This window comes from Lathyrus oleraceus, chromosome 4 (assembly GCF_024323335.1).
Source record: "Lathyrus oleraceus cultivar Zhongwan6 chromosome 4, CAAS_Psat_ZW6_1.0, whole genome shotgun sequence".
Lineage (NCBI taxonomy): Eukaryota > Viridiplantae > Streptophyta > Magnoliopsida > Fabales > Fabaceae > Lathyrus > Lathyrus oleraceus.
In genome coordinates this window covers 239,090,854-239,109,425 of record NC_066582.1, presented here as the reverse complement: position 1 = coordinate 239,109,425, position 18,572 = coordinate 239,090,854, and the positions used below count along the sequence as shown (strand labels likewise).

Genomic DNA, 18,572 nt, shown 5'->3' with positions numbered 1-18,572 from the left:
TTCTAGAGTGAAACAAGTATGGAAAATTGATTGATTAATGTTGATATCTGGATGGCATGATTTCCTGAAAAGATGTGGTTATCCGAAGTCTAGTCCAGAAGCGCAATCAAGAGGAGATAAGGAAGATATTCAAAGAGTCCAAAGCTTGGAGCCTGGATTATCTCAAAAGTGGGGGCCTCTGACCTATGTGGAGTGGGAAGATTAAATTTATATTTTTCATGTAGTGACCACCATCAGGATTGTTGATGGGGTCTTTTGATTTGCACTATTGATTTTTGTTGTTTGTTTCTTTTGTTAGAGCTACCTGTGTTACTCTGGGTTTTCGGTTTAATGAATTTGATGTTTGGCCTATCTAGTGTTCATTGTATATCCTCTATTTCTTTCGCTTATATAACTTGAATCAAAATTTTAGAACCCTGGAAATACATAAACATGTCATTATATGCATTACATCCATTACATCCATTCATGCACTCATATTGCATTCATAACAGGTTTTCTGGTCGACCCTCTCATATTGATTCTGCTTTTCTTAGCAGAGATTGCAACTCTAGTCATTCATCATTATGCCACGAGAAGCAACCAGAGACGTCAGATGGATCAGATTCAGGCTAATATAGATAAAATGAGGAATTAGATGGATGCTAAGATGGCACAATTCATAGAGGCCACTACTAACGTGACTCGCAATTATGAGGAATTGAGGGATCTTATGGAGAGACCTCATGTTGCGACTGAACGACCTGAGTTGATGTTTGAAGATGTTTCTGTGGGGCAACCTCGTCCCACTGTTGCTATGAATTTTGCTGGGCCAAATTTTAATGATCAACATGCTAATGGTTATCATGTTCATAATCAGGGTCTGCATGGAAACTTTCCACCACCACCATACAATCATGGAGGACCACATCTTATTGTTGGGGATATGATGGGGAATATCCATACGAGGGGGAACCCTAAAGTGAAAGAGCTGGAGATAGATCGCAACGAGGATATGTATTCAATGCATAACAGTGACTTGAGTGCTCATGTTGATGATAGAAAGTACCGTCTATTGGAGGAAAGATTGAAAGTTCTGGAAAGGCAAGGTGTTTTAGGAATGGACATTACTAACTTAGGACTGGTGCCAGGGGTAAGGGTTCCACCTAAGTTTAAGTTTCCCATCTTCGACAAATATACTGGCAAAACTTGTCTAAAGACGCATGTTAGATCTTATTACCAAAATATGTATGCTTATTCCGAGGACAAGAGGATGCTAATGCACTTTTTAAGGATAGACTAGCTAAGGCATCTCTGGAATGGTATACGCACTTGGAGAGAACATACATCAGAAATTGGAGGGATTTAGCGGAAGCATTTGTGAAACACTACCAATACAATATTAATATTGCACCAAAAAGGACCCAATTGCAAAGTTTGACCCATGGTCAAAATGAATCATTCAAAGAATACGCTCAGAAGTGGCACGAGCTTGCTGCTAGGGTTCAACCTTCATTGATGGAGAGAGAACTGGTTGACATGTTCATGGGTACCTTACAAGGTCCGTACCATGACAGAATGGTGGGTAGGACTTCTATTGATTTTTCCGAGTTGGTAATGGCTGGAGAGAGGATTGAAGCTTGTCCCAAAATGGGTAAAATTCAGTTGGCCAATGCTGGTAGTTTTACAAGTGGGGTTGGTAAGAAGCCGTTTAGTGGATACCCTAAGAAGAAGGAGGGTGAACCAAGCGTTGTTTATGCTCAGAGGGGTAGAGGAGGCCCACAATAAGAACAACAACGTCAACAAAAATAAGTGAATGTTGTGGCCATTCCGATCGCTGCAACTCCTCAACCACAACAACCACAATATCAAAAACAACAATAGCAAAACGCTCCTCGTCGCATTTACAATCAGCCAAAACAGCCCAAAATTGAGAAAGTTTTTGATCCGCTCCCGATGTCTTATTCTCAAGTGCTTAAACACTAATTGTAATTGAAGTTGGTTAATATGAGGGGCATGCCACCTCCTCATGAGAGGCTTCCTGCAGGTTATAATCCTAATGCTCGATGTGAGTTTCATTCTGGAGTTATCGGCCATGATGTGGAGAATTGTTGGACTCTTAAGTACAAAGTGAAAGAATTGTTGGATTCTAATTATATTCAATTCACTCCGGACAATGGACCTAATGTTATTCAAAACCCGATGCCATCTCATGTCAGAGCTACTGTTAATGTTATAGAAGATGGTGAAAACTTGAATTTGATAATGGATGTGAACCCGCTATCTATTCCATTACCGTGTGTTAAAAGTTATCTGATCAAGAATGATATTTTTCCTAGATGCTTTCCAGAATGTTATGAGTTCCAGAATCAGCCAGAGGGTTTTGTTAATTTGAAAGATGGGATTCAAATTTTGATTGATGAGGGTTTCCTACAGTGTGATAGAATTGTTAAAGATGTGAAAGTTGAAGAGAAAGATGTGGTGGTAATTTCGATTTCGTATACTCCTACAAATATTCCAGCGCCTATTAGGCCTACTCCCTTGACAATCACGTTGCCCGGTCATATTCCTTACTCAAGAAAGAGTGTTGTGCCTTGGCATTATGGGTCAGATGTCTATTATCTTGGAGTGAAGCAAGAGGGGAAGCTTTATGAGGACAAGCCAAATGAAGATGCAAGTTTGATTGTTGACAGTTTTGCTGGTACGGAAAAAATTACCAGAAGTGGTAGGATATATTCTCCACAAAGTGCTGAAGATAATGCTAATGCCTTGGCAGAAGCTAACGGTAAACATGTGGTGGGTGATAATTCAAAATCTGTGCCAGTTAATGCTCTTAAACCAAATGCAGTGCCTGGAACTTCTTCGTCCTAAGAAGTTGAAGAGTTATTGAGATTAATCAAGAAGTGTGACTACAAGGTGATAGATCATCTGAGGCATACATCGTCTAACATCTGAATCTTGTCCCTGTTATTGTGTTCTAAAGCTCACAGGAATGCTTTGATGAAATTGTTAAGTTCCACTTTTGTGCCGCAAAACATCACCATCAACCAATTAGAAGGGGTTGTAGCTAGTATATCAGCTGACAATGGTTTGGGTTTTACAGACTTTGATCTCCCTCCTAGGGGATGTAATCATAATAAAGCTCTGCACATATCTATGGAATGCAAAGGAACTACGTTATCCCGTGGGTTAGTGGACACCGAATCATCCTTGAATGTGCTACTCAAGTTTTCTCTGATGAAGATTGACTATGCAAGAGTTAAATTACGCCCAAGTGACTTGATAGTCAGGGCTTTCGATGGATCTCGAAAAGTAGTTTTTGGCGAAGTGGATCTACCTGTTAAAATTGGACCACAAGTTTTTGGTACGACTTTCTTCATCATGGATATACAGCCCGCGTATTGTTGTTTGCTAGGACTCCCGTGGATTCATGGGACAGGTGTTGTAACATCCACTTTGCATCGGAAAATGAAGTTCCCAATTGGTAGTAAGATTGCTACTGTTTGCGATACATAGAGGTTGCAGGGGGAAGTACATGGAATTCCCTTTCAGGAATTTGAAGTTGTTCAGATGATCAAGACTCCTCGTTCTGAAGATAAGAAGTCTGTCGTTTCATTGTCTTCATTAAAAGATGCTAGAGCAGTGGTTGAGAATGGTCACCCCGAAGGTTGGGGTCGTGTGCTAGATCTTCCTCCAACGTTTGATAAGTTGGATCTTAGTTTCAGTCATTCCAAGCAGGGTTTATCCCATGAACCTCCCCAGGTTCCAAATATCCTCACTCCGGTGAAGTTTGCAAGTACTGGATTTATCAACATTGGCCAGGCCAACGTTGTTGGTGATGATGTTGACAGTGATTACGACATTGATAACTGGATTCGACCAAGTGTTCCGGGTGAAGGGCTCCGTAATTCATGCGCTCTGCCCAAGGCATAGTGAATCATGTAGGCCCACCATGTTTCATTTTCCATTTTTAACATGAAATAAAGGATGTTTTACATTCAAATCTTTTGATATTTTTCTTTCTATTTTTACCTTTTTATTTTTCTTTTAAAAGTGGAAATGTTTTCTTTTCACCACACACTTCCTAAAAGCATAAAAAACATCATTAATGCAGATTCACGTCCACCTCGGATTCCACTGATAATGATTCTTCTATTGCTCATTATGACTTTGACAATCCGATCTACCAAGCCGAAGAAGAGGGTGATGAAGATTTTGAACTCCCTGAAGAGTTAGCGAGGTTATTCAGGCAAGAATAAAAGTCCATCCAGCTGCATCAAGAAGACACTGAGGTTGTGAATCTTGGGACTGAGGACGATGTGAAAGAGGTCAGAGTGGGGGCTTCTTTAGAGGAAAGTGTGAAGGAAAGGATGATTGATATGTTGCAAGAGTTTGTTGACATATTTTCTTGGTCTTATCAAGATATGTCTGGGCTCAACATGGATATTGTGGTGCATAGGTTACCTTTGAAAGAGGAGTGTCCCCCTGTTAAGTAGAAGCTTCGAGGGACGCGCCCAGATATGTTTAAGAAGATCAAAGAAGAAGTTCAAAAGCAGTTTGACGCAGGTTTTCTGGCTGTTACATATTATCCTCCATTGGTAGCTAATATCGTTCTTGTGACTAAGAAGGACGACAAGGTGTGGATGTGTGTTGATTATCATTATTTAAATAGAGTGAGTCCCAAGGATGATTTCCCGCTCCCTCATATTGATGTATTGGTCTACAACACTGCTGAGTTCTCGGTATTTTCTTTCATGGATGGTTTCTCTAATTATAATCAGATTAAGATGGCTCCAAAAGATATGGAGATGACCACGTTTATAACACCTCGGGGAACCTTCTGTTACAAGGTCATGCCCTTTGGTTTGAAGAATGCAGGGGAAACTTACCAACATGCAATGGTAACCCTATTCCATGATATGATCCATAAGGAGATTGAGTGCTATGTGGATGATATGATTGAAAACTCCCATATAGAGGAGGAACATCTAGTCAACTTGCGGAAATTGTTTGAGAGATTGAGGAAGTTCAAACTGAGGCTGGATCCCAACAAATGTACTTTCGGAGTGAGGTCCGTTAAATTACTTGGCTTTCTGGTAAGTGAAAGAGGGATTGACGTTAATCCTGCAAAGATAAAATAAATTCAAGAGATGCCTAAACCAAAAACTGAAAAAGAAGTGTGTGGTTTCTTAGGGAGGTTAAACTACATTGCTAGATTTATCTCCAATCTAACAGCCACATGTGAACTAATGTTTAAATTATTGAGAAAAGATCAGGACGTGGTGTGGAATAACAATTGTCAAGGAGAGTTCGAGAGAATAAAATAGTACTTACAGGAACCTCTAGTTCTTATGCCTCTAGTAGAAGGAAGACCACTGCTCATGTATCTCACTGTCCTCGACGAGTCAATGGGGTGTGTATTAGGCCAACATGACGAGTCTGGGTGAAAAGAGCATGCAATTTACTACCTGAGCAAAAAGATTACCAACTCTGAGATCAAATATTCACTGCTTGAGAAAACTTGTTACGCTCTAGCATGGGCTGCTTACCAGCTGAGACAGTATATGTTGACTCACACTACCTTGTCGATCTCGAAGATGGACCCGATCAAGTGTACTTTTGAGAAGCATGCTCTCACGGGAAGGGTTGCCTATTGGAAAATGATTCTAACAGAGTATGGTATTCAATATATGACTCAAAAAGCCACCAGGAGTAGTATAGTTGTTGACTATTTGGCTCATCATCCTATAGAGGATAATCAGCCAATGAAGTTTGAGTTTCTTAATGAAGATGCATTGTTTCTCAAAGAATATTACAACAAACCAGACCCAGATGAAGGCCAAGAACCAGGATCACAGTGGACGCTCGTGCACAAATAACATGGCCGAATATGAAACTTGCATCTATGGGATTAAAGCCGCTATTTATTTGATAATTAAGTATCTTGAGGTATATGGTTATCATCGAAATCAACAAAGATTGGGAGACTCGTCACTCGAATTTGATTCCATACCGAGAGCATGTGATGAAGTTGATTCCATACTTTGAGGAGATCACATTTGATCATATTTAGCATATGCACTGGCTACTCTGGCATCCATGTTCAAAGTTAAATGGGCGAACGAGGCCCCCTCCATCAGCATTATGAGATTGGATGAGCCAGCTTTTTGCTACACTAATGATGAGGTTCGGGATGGTAAACCTTGCTTCTATAATGTCAAAAGGTACCTTGAGAAATAGGAATACCCGGAGGATGCATCTATCCTAGAAAAGAAAATGCTAAGGAAGCTATCTGCCATATTTTTCTTGAATGGTGATGTATTGTATAAGAGAAATCATGATTCTGTTTTGCTCATATGCATGGATAGACACGAAGCAGACATAATTATTGAGGAGATTCATGAGGGTTCATTTGGAACATACTCTAGTGGTCATTCCATGGTGAAAAAGATTATAAGAGCAGGTTATTATTGGATGACCATGGAAACTGACTACCACATTCATGCCAAATTATGTTACAAGTGCCAAATTTACGCTGATAAAATGCATGTTCCTCCCATGCCTTTGAATGTTTTGACTTCTCCATGGCCCTTCGTAATATGGGGTATTGATATGATCAGTCGCATTGAGCCACTGCTTCAAACAAACACTATTTTATCTTAGTGGCTATTGACTATTTCACCAAGTGGGTGGAAGTTGCTTCCTACGCCAACGTGACTAAATAGGTGGTTGCTCGTTTTATCAAGAAGAATATCATTTTTTGTTATGGAATCCCTAAAAAGATCATTACAGACAATAGATCCAATCTCAACAACAAAATGATGACGGAGTTGTGCAAGATTTTCAGGATTCAACATCATAATTCCTCTCCTTACCGCCCAAATATGAATGAGGTAGTTAAGGCAACCAATAAGAATATTAAGAAGATAGTACAAAAGATGGTTGTAACCTATAAGGACTGGCACGAGATGCTACCTTTTGCTTGACATGGTTACCGTACTTCGGCACGTACCTCGACTGGGGCAACTCTATTTTCATTGGTGTATGGCATGGAGGCAGTTCTTCCCGTTGAGGTTGAATTCCCCTCTTTAAGGTTGATGACAAATGTAAAACTCGACAAGGCTGAGTGGATGCAGAATAGATTTGATCAGTTGAACCTCATCGAGGAGAAAATAATGGATGTTATTTGTCACGGGAAATTGTATCAAAAGTGAATGAAGAAGGCATTCGATCAGAGAGTTCGTCCTCAAAGTTACAAAGCTGGTGACCTTGTCTTAAAAAGGATTATTCTTCCTCAATATGATCCCATGGGCAAGTGGACTCTGAATTATGAAGGGACATACGTTGTAAGGAAAGTCTTCTCTGGAAGAGCCATGATGCTTACAACTATGGATGGTGAAGACTTCCTACTCCATGTGAATGCACACGTAGTAAAAAAATACTTCACATAAAAAGGACTCGCTAAGTTGACGACTTAGGAAAAATTAGGCATCCCGGCGAACCACAAAAAAATGAATAAAAGGTTCGAGCAAAAATTAGGGATAAAAAAAATAAGTACACCCGCTAAGTTTTATACCTGAAAGGGCATCTTAAGCAAAAAAGGGTATCCCGGTGGATTGAAAACCCGAAAGGAAGATCCAGCCAAAAGTTAGGTATTTAAAGAGAACGACTAAGTCTTGCGTTGGATCTATAATTTCATCTTACTGCTACAGTTGGAAACCCCAAATGGTAGGAATAAGTTCAATTATTTTCTTTAGAAAGCAAAGGAATGAGAAGGTCAAGGTCATATGAGTTATAGCCGAATCAGAACCTGATGGAAATCCATTTTCACATTTCCATTCTTGTAATAATGTTTCATTTTTGCTTTTTGAAATTACCTCTTCCTAGGAATTTCCTCTTGATGTAAATGCCTATTCACAGGCGAATTCTCAATCAATAAAAGTCTCTTTTCATTCAAAAGCTTGTTCTTTATTTTTCTTTTATCTGTTTTGTTTGCAAAAACGTCCGGATTTTTGATAATCATTGCATTTGAAAATTTTGGGATTTACGTGACATGATAAAAAGACATTTGAGTATGCTTATGATTTTTTGTGTGGTTGGGTTGGTAGACAAAGTGGTCATGCTATGCCTGGAGCATTTTGGGTGTGTTTTGTGTTGCAGGAATGATGTTCACTCCCAGATGTATGAAAGACCAACTCTAAAGCAAGAGTCATTAGGATGACTTTTAATTTAGCTCTGTTCCCCAAATAAGTTTGTTAAGATTTCTTTTCTCCCCAAGCAGAGTCTGTGTTTAAAGGGGATGGCTGATGAGATCTTTGATAAAGAATCCTTATTTCCCAGTTGGTAATGGATTTTTTTCTTCTCCCCGGCAGATTGTCAAGCAAAGAATCCTTGTCTGATGTAATTTTCTTGGTAAAGAATCATCATCCCCCAATAGTGATGCTTATCGGAGAATGTTTATCCCTATAGCAATGTTCCCCAGCTAAGCCTTGTTTGAGAATTTTCTTATTCCCTAGTAGAGTTGCATTGTTGAGACTTTTTGTTCAAGACTTCTCACCTCTCCAGCAGAAGAGGTGTGTTTCTGAGTTTCTTACGCAAAGTTCACCTCATTCCCAGCGAGAGTCCAATGGTAACCTTCCTCAGCAGCATCCAATCTTCATTGGCGTCCTGTTGAAAAGTATATCTTCGGGAAATATTTTAATATCGTATCCACAGAGATTGGTTGATATTACCGCCGTTCTATAATCCAAATGTTGTAAGTTTAGAAAGTAACAAGGTTGTTTTGGTTGGAAAGTTATCTTGTGAGTAAATGTCACTAAAAACAGTAAAATGGTTTTAATCTAATATAAAAGCTTGGCAAGATTGGAGTTCACTATTTCAAATGTTTATGCTTCCTTATGATAACTATATAGATTTAAGATTATTGATGATGTTCAAGTATCCTCTCAAAGTCATTTATGTCTAAATGATATTGTGATAATCACTATATTGATCCTTAGACGATCTCTCCACCTAACTATCAATATAGCAATCTTTAATGTTTAATACCAAAGAAGAGTAATGAATAAATCTATCTCTACAACTTATTCACTACTTGAAAATCTGTTTTATGTCAAGACTCAAATAATCTCTCTCGACAACTACTCAAATTTGGTTTTCAACTTAGGGCAAAAACAATATTCAATACATCAACAATCTTTATCATATATATAAATCAAATGGAATACATAAACATATGAGAATAGTTGCTACCTCCAATCTTGACAAAAGGGAGTTTAGCTCCTCATCATCATTGTTACAAAGCAGAAAGTTAAAGAAGAAAAACTTTGTTTTTCTCTCTTGCAAAATCTCTCAATATCAATGTGTGAATAATAATGAATGAATGTGAATAATGTGTTTTTCTCTCCTAAAAGAGTTGACATTTCCTTAATTGATCATTTCCATCCAAAGCAGAAAAGCTATCCCAAGGCAGACACCAAAATGGCAAAACCAGTTGGCCTTCAAAACAGCACTCTTGACCCAAAAATCAGTTTGCTGGATTCGCAGGGTTCGCGGGGCGAACTTTGTTCGCGGGGCGAACTGATGCTGTCTCATTCAGTTCGTGGGGCGAACTTTGTTCGCGGGGCGAACTGAAGCTGCCTCAGTTTCCTTGCTTTGCAAGCTTCATCCAAAATCTTCCATATTATGATGCTGCAATCCAAAGCTTTCTCATTAAAAAATTCTACAAAACTAACAAATATGTGAAATAACTATTCAAAACAAAATAAATTAAACCTAATTGCATTTATACAAAATAGTGAGAATAAAAGTGTGTAATTACATCAAAACTTGGTAAAAGGGACCAATAAAATGATATAAAAAGTAGTACCAATTGGTCCCTAACAACTCTCCCCAACTTAGCATTTTGTTTGTCCCTAAACAAAAGTTTCCACCCTTACAACCAAAGCAATGACACAAAAGATTGAAACAAGGATTTACCAAGGACATTCAAATGGTTCAAAAGCGTTTGGCATTTTCTCAATTCACCTATCTCAATTCTAGACAAAACATGAATAAGGGAAATGGTAAAGTGCAAAAATCATTCCAAGGAATTTAAAGCCATATATGTCAAAATTGAATCAAACTTACACACACATCATACTAATGATGAATAACATGAAGGGTTACTTTCACTCATCCAAGCAATTAAATCAACAATAACTCAAATCATGCGGTTATCATAACAAGTACCAAATCATGTGAAAAATGAGAATCAAGAGGTCTTTCAAGGTTGTAATGTGGCTTAGGTTACAAGAAAGGATATGATTAAGAGAATTCAACCAAATTGCTTATCCTAAGGGAGCATTCTCAAACATTTAACTCTACACAATTTCCCTTTCTTTGATCCCTATCTTTTTCTTTTTCTTTTTCTTTTCAAATCCACACAACCATGAGCATTTTCTTTGCTTTTTTTTTTCTATTCTTTTTTTCTTTGCTCTATGGTTTCAAGGGTGATTTCTTTTTCTTGTTTCTTTTCATATTCTTACCCTTTCATAAAAACTCACTTTTCCAAGTTTCTAATCAACTTTTCACTTTACTCTCCCCAACTTTAGATTCCAAAACCAAATTTATTCAATAATGCTCCCTACTTAGAAATAAGCAAAAGGCAAAATTTTGCAAACAACTCGGTTTGAGGTTTCAACTGATACGAAAGAAATTAGGATTCATTTATTCCACAATTTTCAATTGATTTTACAATGATCAATCAAATGAATCCTAAAATAAGCTCAAAGGGGGTTAACTAAGGATTATTCCTCACAAGGTTAGTTGATTCAAACTTTTTGGTCAAGTGGTTTTTCTCACAAACAATGCCTCTATCATTTTCAAAATTTTCACACAAAAATAGATTGATGCATGATTTAGCATGATACGAATGAGTTAAAATAATGCTCGGTTTCCCGCTTTTTAGTGTACAATGGAAAGCCTCCTCACAATTGGTTAAGTCCTATTTTGATTCAAAACTGACATATACTTCAATGAATTTATGACATGGGATTTGCACACACCATCAAACTACTCATGTTAAGTCTAGAAAGTGATAAAGTGTACCTTGAAATGCCGACACTAATTCTTATCATCACCACTCGAAGTGTCCTATGCTTCTTTCTTTGCGATCATTTCTCGGTTGCTTAAAGCTTGACTTAAGAATAAGAACAATTAAACAAAAATGTTGGTAAACCAAAATTTGATTAAAACACACTTAAATTTCAAAAAGTATTCATGCAATTATAAAAACAACTAACAAACCAAAGTTCAAAATTCAACAAAAACAGTAATAATACACAGAAAACTCAAAATAAAAACAAACCCTATAATTCAACAAACTCCTCAATCTTCCTTCATTTCATCGCCATGGGTAGCACCACTTCCTGCACCCCCCAAAAAAAACTGGCCTGCCCTCAGGCCACTTATCATAATCAACATAATCCTCTTAGGAAGGGAATGGAGAGGGGAAGTTTTGAAATTTGGAGGTTTGGAAGTGGAGCAGCGAGGTTGTTGAAAGAATCTCCTAAGTTCGTGAAAATAGGAATGAAACGAAAATGACATAAAACAAAAGTTTTTTTTTTTTCAGTTCGCTGGGCGAACTTTGTTCGCGGGACGAACTGAAGGAAATTTCAAAAAAAATTGGTTCTGCCATTCACTGTTCGCGGGGCGAACCTTGTTCGCGGCGCGAACTGGAGCTGTGAATTCAGTTCGCGGGGCGAACGGTAAAAATAGAACCCATTTTTTTCAAAATTTAACACAGCAGAAAAATAAAATAAAATGCAGACTTACAACGTTGGGTTGCCTCCCAACAAGCGCTTTGTTTAACGTCGTTTAGAGCTCGACGGTCCACTGATTAGCCCGGTTTAAATAGAGACACGACACCCACATCACGATTTACGTCGCCACTATGGTAAACTTTGAGTCTCTGACCCTTTACAGTCCAACTCTCTTGTGACTTTGGATTCTCGATCACAATGGCTCCATAATTGCGCACCTTTTTCACAACGAACGGTCCTGACCATTTTGACTTCAACTTACCAGGGAATAACTTCAACCTTGATTTGAAAAGCAATACCATTTGTCCGACATGAAACTCCTAGTGACGGACCTTTCCATCATGGTTGAAATTCTAGTTATCAGACTTTAGATGTCACACGGGTAGTTATGACATCCAATTCTGCACAGACAAGAATTATGCAGAACTTAACAGTAAGTGCAGTAAATAACACAAGTAATTGTTTACCCAGTTCAGTCCAACATGACCTACATCTGGGGGCTACCAAGCCAGGGAGGAAATCCACTATCAGTAGTATTAATTCAAAGCTAAACTCACCCGTTTACAACTTGTCACTTAATCCCTACCCAATGCAATTTCAATCTTACTCTAAGATCAGAGTTCCTACTCACTCCTCCTCAATCACCTCAGTGATTACTACCTTTAATCAATATTAAAGACAACTTTGAAGTCACACTTCAAACAACTCTTGATTTTGCTTAACAGCTTTAATCAAGATACACAACACTCACGCTTAAAAGCTTTGAGCGACACAACACTTACAACTCAATGAACACCCTATGCCACAGCAATCATCTACTTGATAATGGCTTGGCTTACAAGATATGTCTAATACAAGACTCACAAAAATACAGCAGTGAAGTATGATGGACACACTAAATCTTCACGCCTCAAAATCCCCAGTTCTGAATGAAGGAACGACTTCCTTTTATATTGCAGTACTTGGGCCTTTGCACTTGTATTCTCCTGAATTTAAGGTCACGCGAGTTCCCCTAAATTCCACATCCAGGTTACTAACAAATAGGCTATTTGTTAGGTTCATTAAATGTAGCTTGGTTGTTGATTTCCTGGATTTTCTCTCAGTTGTTGAGTCCCTGAAGAATAGCCTGAGAAAAAGCTGAAACAGAAAACTGAACAACCTACAATATAGCATATGCTGTCAGGAATGAATGTCAAGACATTCAGCTTGACATCAAGGATCATATGCTAAGTATGTTTTTTCCAGAAAACAGACTGTACAATTTTGCTGACCTGTACATGACCAAAATGACCATTCTACCGTAACAGCTTACATTAATAAATGTCAAAGTATCCAATTTGACATTTACACATTTGGCCTTAAGTTAGTTCTGTTATCCTCTTGAAGAACAACCTAAGAAACATACTGAAGTGTAGCAGAACACCACTCTGTCTATTATTCAGTATATACTGTCCATGATGAATGTCATAACATCCAGTTTGACATTCATACAGTAGGCCTTATGCCAGGTCTGGTATTTCCTTGATAACCAGACTGCAAATGAATACTGAGCTGTAACAGAACACCAACTGTTCTATTCCTCATTATCTGCTGACAGGGATGAATGTCACAACATCCAGTTTGACTTTCAATAAATCCTGTATTAGCTAATCCTACAGTAACTACTCAAGTGTGTCATGATATCAGTCAAGACATCAGAGTACAGTTAGATATTCTAACCTACAATGCAGTCACCCATACATACCATGTCATGACATCAGTCAAGACATTAGAATCCAGCTAGTGTTTTACCATATAATGCAGCCAATTAAACACCTACAAACTCCCCCTTTGGCAAATTTTTGGCTAAAACACTTTGATCCCCATAACAGAGTTCATAGCAGCGGAATCACACATCTAGCAGGAAATAGACCTAGCTAATACACTCAGAGTGGCAGCACACTCACACATATGGAAGTTAAGTAAAACTTCACATAACAGCACCCATACAGAAGTTAAACAAAAACTTCTAATTGCAGCACACATATACAGAAGTTAAATAAAAACTTCAACACACATCAGCTGCAGGGGAGGGAATCTTCGAATCTGTCATGAACGTCTGTTTTTAACAGACCAATCTGTTGATTGGGGTATCACGGTTACTCCCCCTTTTTGTCAGAAATGTTGCCAAAGCCAACAACATAAACAGAAAAAATGACAGACTTACAGACTTGGTTTTACTTCACAGTTTCAACCAAGTTAGCACCCACTTGATCTTGCTTCACAGCTTTGATCAAGTAATCACCCACTTTTGCTTTACTGTAGGTACAGCCATATCAGATGCCATGACTTTGTTTCTGACATCCAGAACCACTCCTGCATGAACAGCGTCCTTGAATTCCTGCAGGTGCATAGTCCTTCTCACGTTAGGGTGTCTCCTTACCCTCTTGTTGCCACACTTGTGGCAAGTGGTATAGCTATGATCTGTTGACCAATCAGAACATAGTTCCAATAAATACATTCCAAACATCATTGGTTGCTATTAGGTCTCAGAGAGACATATTCCCAGTTTGCCCCTTAAATTTTCAAACTGAGTAGCATCCAGAGCCTTTGTAAATATGTCAGCCAGTTGCAGTTCAGTGGCTACATGTTCCAAAGTAATCACCTTGTCTTCTACCAGATCTCTGATGAAGTGATGTCTGATGTCAATATGTTTGGTCCTGCTGTGTTGGATGGGATTCTTGGAAATATTGATGGCACTGAGATTATCACAGAATAATGTCATGACATTTTGAATGACATTGTACTCAGTGAGCATCTGTTTCATCCACACCAGTTGGGAACAACTGCTTCCAGCAGCTATGTATTCAGCCTCTGCAGTGGACAGGGATACACAGTTCTGCTTCTTGCTGAACCAAGATATGAGATTGTCTCCCAAGAAGAAACATCCTCCTGATGTGTTTTTTCTGTCATCAGCACTTCCAGCCCAGTCAGCATCACAGTACCCAGATAGGACAGGCTCAGACCCATATGAGTACAGCATCCCATAGTCACAAGTCCCATTGATGTACTTGAGAATCCTGTTGACTTGATTTAAGTGGCTCACCTTAGGCTCTGCTTGGTATCTAGCACACACTCCAACTGCATAAGAAATGTCAGGTCTACTTGCAGTTAGATACAATAGACTGCCTATCATGCTTCTATACAAGCATTGATCAACACTAGGCCCTCCATCATCTTTGGTTAACTTCAGATGAGTGGGAGCAGGAGTCCTTTTGTGCCTAGCATTATCCATACCAAACTTCTTAACGATGTTTTTGGCATACTTGCTTTGGGAGAGAAACATAGAGTCCTCCATTTGGTTGACTTGCATTCCAAGAAAGTAGGTTAGTTCCCCAACCAGACTCATTTCAAACTCAGATTGCATCTGTTGAACAAAATGTGTTACCATTTGTTCTGACATACCACCAAAGACTATATCATCCACATAGATTTGAGCAATCATGATTTTGCCGTCTTCATCCTTCACAAACAAGGTTTTATCTATTCCACCTTTTCTGTATCCATTTGAGGTCAGAAATTCGGTCAACCTTTCATACCATGCTCTAGGTGCTTGTTTCAACCCATACAAGGCTTTTCTCAACTTGTATACATGCTTAGGTTGGTTAGGATCACAGAACCCTTTAGGTTGTTCCACATAAACTTCTTCATTCAAGTAGCCATTCAAGAATGCACTCTTCACATCCATTTGGAATAGTTTAAACTTCAGAATGCATGCTACCCCTAACAGCAATCTGATGGACTCAAGCCTAGCCACAGGAGCAAATGTCTCATCAAAATCAACCCCTTCAACTTGAGTGTATCCTTGAGCTACTAGTCTTGCTTTATTCCTAGTAATTACTCCTTTCTCATCAGATTTGTTTTTGTAGAGCCACTTGGTACCAAAGATGTTGGTCCCTTCAGGTCTTGGAACTAGCTCCCATACTTCATTCCTTTTGAAGTGCTCAAGTTCCTCTTGCATGGCATTGATCCAGTATTCGTCAGTCAGGGCTTCTTTCACATTCGTTGGTTCAACCTTGGATACAAAGCAGGAATTTGAGCTTATTCCCCGTGACCTGGTAGTCATACCACTATTAGGATCCCCTATGATAAGATCCTTAGGGTGGTCTTTCTGAATTCTGATAGATGGCATTTTGGTGGTTGCATCTACTTCACATTCAGGAGGAGGTTCCTGTACTTCCTCAGACTTGACTGGAATGTCAGTTGAACTGTCAAGGAATGTTTCAACATCCTCTATGACATCGATTCTTTCCTCTTTATCATCCACAATAACATTTATGGATTCCATCAGGACATTGGTCCTGTAGTTGAACACTCTGTAGGCTTTGCTGTTAGTGGAGTATCCTAGAAATATACCCTCATCACTTTTGGAATCCAGCTTCCTTCTCTGTTCACGATCTGTGAGAATGTAGCATTTACTTCCAAAGATATGAAAGTACTTCACTGTGGGTTTTCTGCCTTTCCATATTTCATATAGAGTGGAGGAGGTTCCTTTTCTCAAGGTAACTCTGTTGTGAACATAGCACGCGGTATTCATTACTTCAGCCCAAAAGTGCATGGGGAGCTTCTTTGCATGAATCATTGCTCTGGCAGATTCTTGAATAGTTCTATTTTTTCTTTCAACTATCCCATTCTGCTGGGGAGTTATAGGGGAGGAGAACTCATGACTTATTCCTTCAGACGAGCAAAACTCATCAAACTTGGAATTCTTGAACTCCGTACCATGATCACTCCTAATCCGGACCACACAACTGTCATTTTCCCTTTGAAGTCTTATGCACAGATCTTTGAAGACATCAAATGTATCTGACTTCTCTCTGATGAAGGTTATCCACGTGTATCTGGAATGGTCATCAACCACCACGTAGGCATATCTCTTCCCACCAAGACTTTCAACCTGCATAGGTCCCATTAAGTCCATGTGCAACAGTTCCAGAACTCTGGAAGTTGTAGGATGTCCCAGCTTCGGATGTGACATCTTGGTTTGCTTGCCCACCTGGCATTCTCCACAGACTCTTCCTTCATCAATAAGCAGCTTTGAAATTCCTCTGACTGCTTCCTTGGATATAATCTTCTTCATTCCCCGTAAGTGGAGATGTCCAAGACGTCTATGCCACAGCTTCACCTCCTGTTCTTCCTTGGCTGAGGAGCATATTGTGGAAAAGTTAGAGACTTTAGGTTCCCACAGATAACAGTTATCTTTGGACCTGGTTCCTCTCATAACTTCCTGATTGTCACCATTTGTCACAATGCATAGCTCCTTAGTAAACTGAACATGGAACCCTTGATCACACAGCTGGCTTATGCTGATGAGGTTTGCAGTTAGTCCTCTTACTAACAGCACATTATTCAGTTTTGGAACTCCATAGCAGTCCAGCTTACCCACACCTTTTATTTTTCCGTTGGCACCATCACCAAAGGTCACATAGCTGGTAGTGTGAGGTTGAATATCCACCAGTAGATTTTCCATACCAGTCATATGTCTTGAGCATCCACTGTCAAAGTACCAGTCTTCTCTGGTAGAAGCCCGTAGAGCTGTGTGTGCTAACCTAGCATACCATTGTTGCTTCTTGATGGGGACATAGCGCTTATATGTCTTATGCTTAGGCCTGACATGCGAGGCTTGGTTAGGGAAACCATGAAGCCAGTAGCAGAAAGCTTTTATATGTCCAAGCCTACCACAGTGGTGACACCTCCACTCCTGGTATTTCCTCTTTTGATGATTATTCATCCTAGTTCCCCGATGTTGAGACATTGGCTTTGACTTCCGCTTGAACTTCTGAACTTTAGCCTTTGGGCGTTTGTGTTCAGCTGAGGATCTTTTCCCAAATCCTAGGCCAGATTTGGTTCCAGACTTCTGTCCCACCTTTAGAATCTCTTCCAAGGTGTCAGTTCCCTTGTTCATCATTTTGATGGATTTAGTCATCTGATTCAGCTTGGAGGTCAGCAAGTCTATCTCACCATTTAGACCCTCTATGGCTGTCAGATGCTTCTGTCTCTCATCTTCCAGTTCCTTGATGAGTTTCTTCTGCTTTTCTCCTTGTGCACGGACTTCTGCACTGGTGGTACACAGCTTCTTATAGGCTGCAGCAAGTTCATCAAAGGTCAGTTCATATGCACTTGAGTCATCATCAGAGGCACAAACACTGGTTAGTGCAGTGACATGTTTGGCAGATTCTCCTTCAGATTCACTTTCAGAATCTCCTTCAGACCATGTGATAGTTAGCCCCTTCTTTTGCATCTTGAGATAAGTAGGATATTCAGCTCTGACGTGTCCATACCCTTCACAACCATGACACTGGATTCCCTTGCCTTGGTTGAACTTTTCTTCAGAAGTTGATCTTTTCCTGATGTTAGACGGGATGTTCTTGACATTAGGTCTCCCTCTTTGATCAATCTTCTTCACGAACTTGTTGAACTGTCTCCCAAGCATGGCTAAGGCTTCTGATATACTTTCATCACCTTCAGCATATCCTGCTTCTGACTCTTCTTCAGCATTAGATACAAAAGCTATGCTTTTGTTCTTCTTTTCAGCATTCTCACACAAGCCCATTTCAAAGGTTTGGAGAGAACCAATGAGCTCATCCACCTTCATCTTGCAGATATCTTGAGCCTCTTCTATGGCTGTGACCTTCATAGAAAATCTCTTAGGAAAGGACCTGAGAATCTTTCTTACAAGTTTCTCTTCAGCCATTTTCTCACCTAGCCCACCAGAGGTGTTTGCAATTTCAAGAATATTCATGTGAAAGTCAT

The 18,572-nt window shown here is 39.3% G+C and overlaps 1 protein-coding gene across 1 annotated transcript; it reads left to right on the top strand.

Moving 5' to 3' along the window:
* Nucleotides 1–637: 637 nt before the first annotated feature.
* LOC127136848 (uncharacterized) lies at nucleotides 638–1,767 on the top strand. The gene is made up of 2 exons (XM_051063362.1): nucleotides 638–1,123; nucleotides 1,210–1,767. Exons 1-2 carry the CDS (start codon nucleotides 638–640, stop codon nucleotides 1,765–1,767), a joined length of 1,044 nt encoding a protein of 347 aa, XP_050919319.1.
* The last annotated feature ends 16,805 nt before the right edge of the window (nucleotides 1,768–18,572 follow it).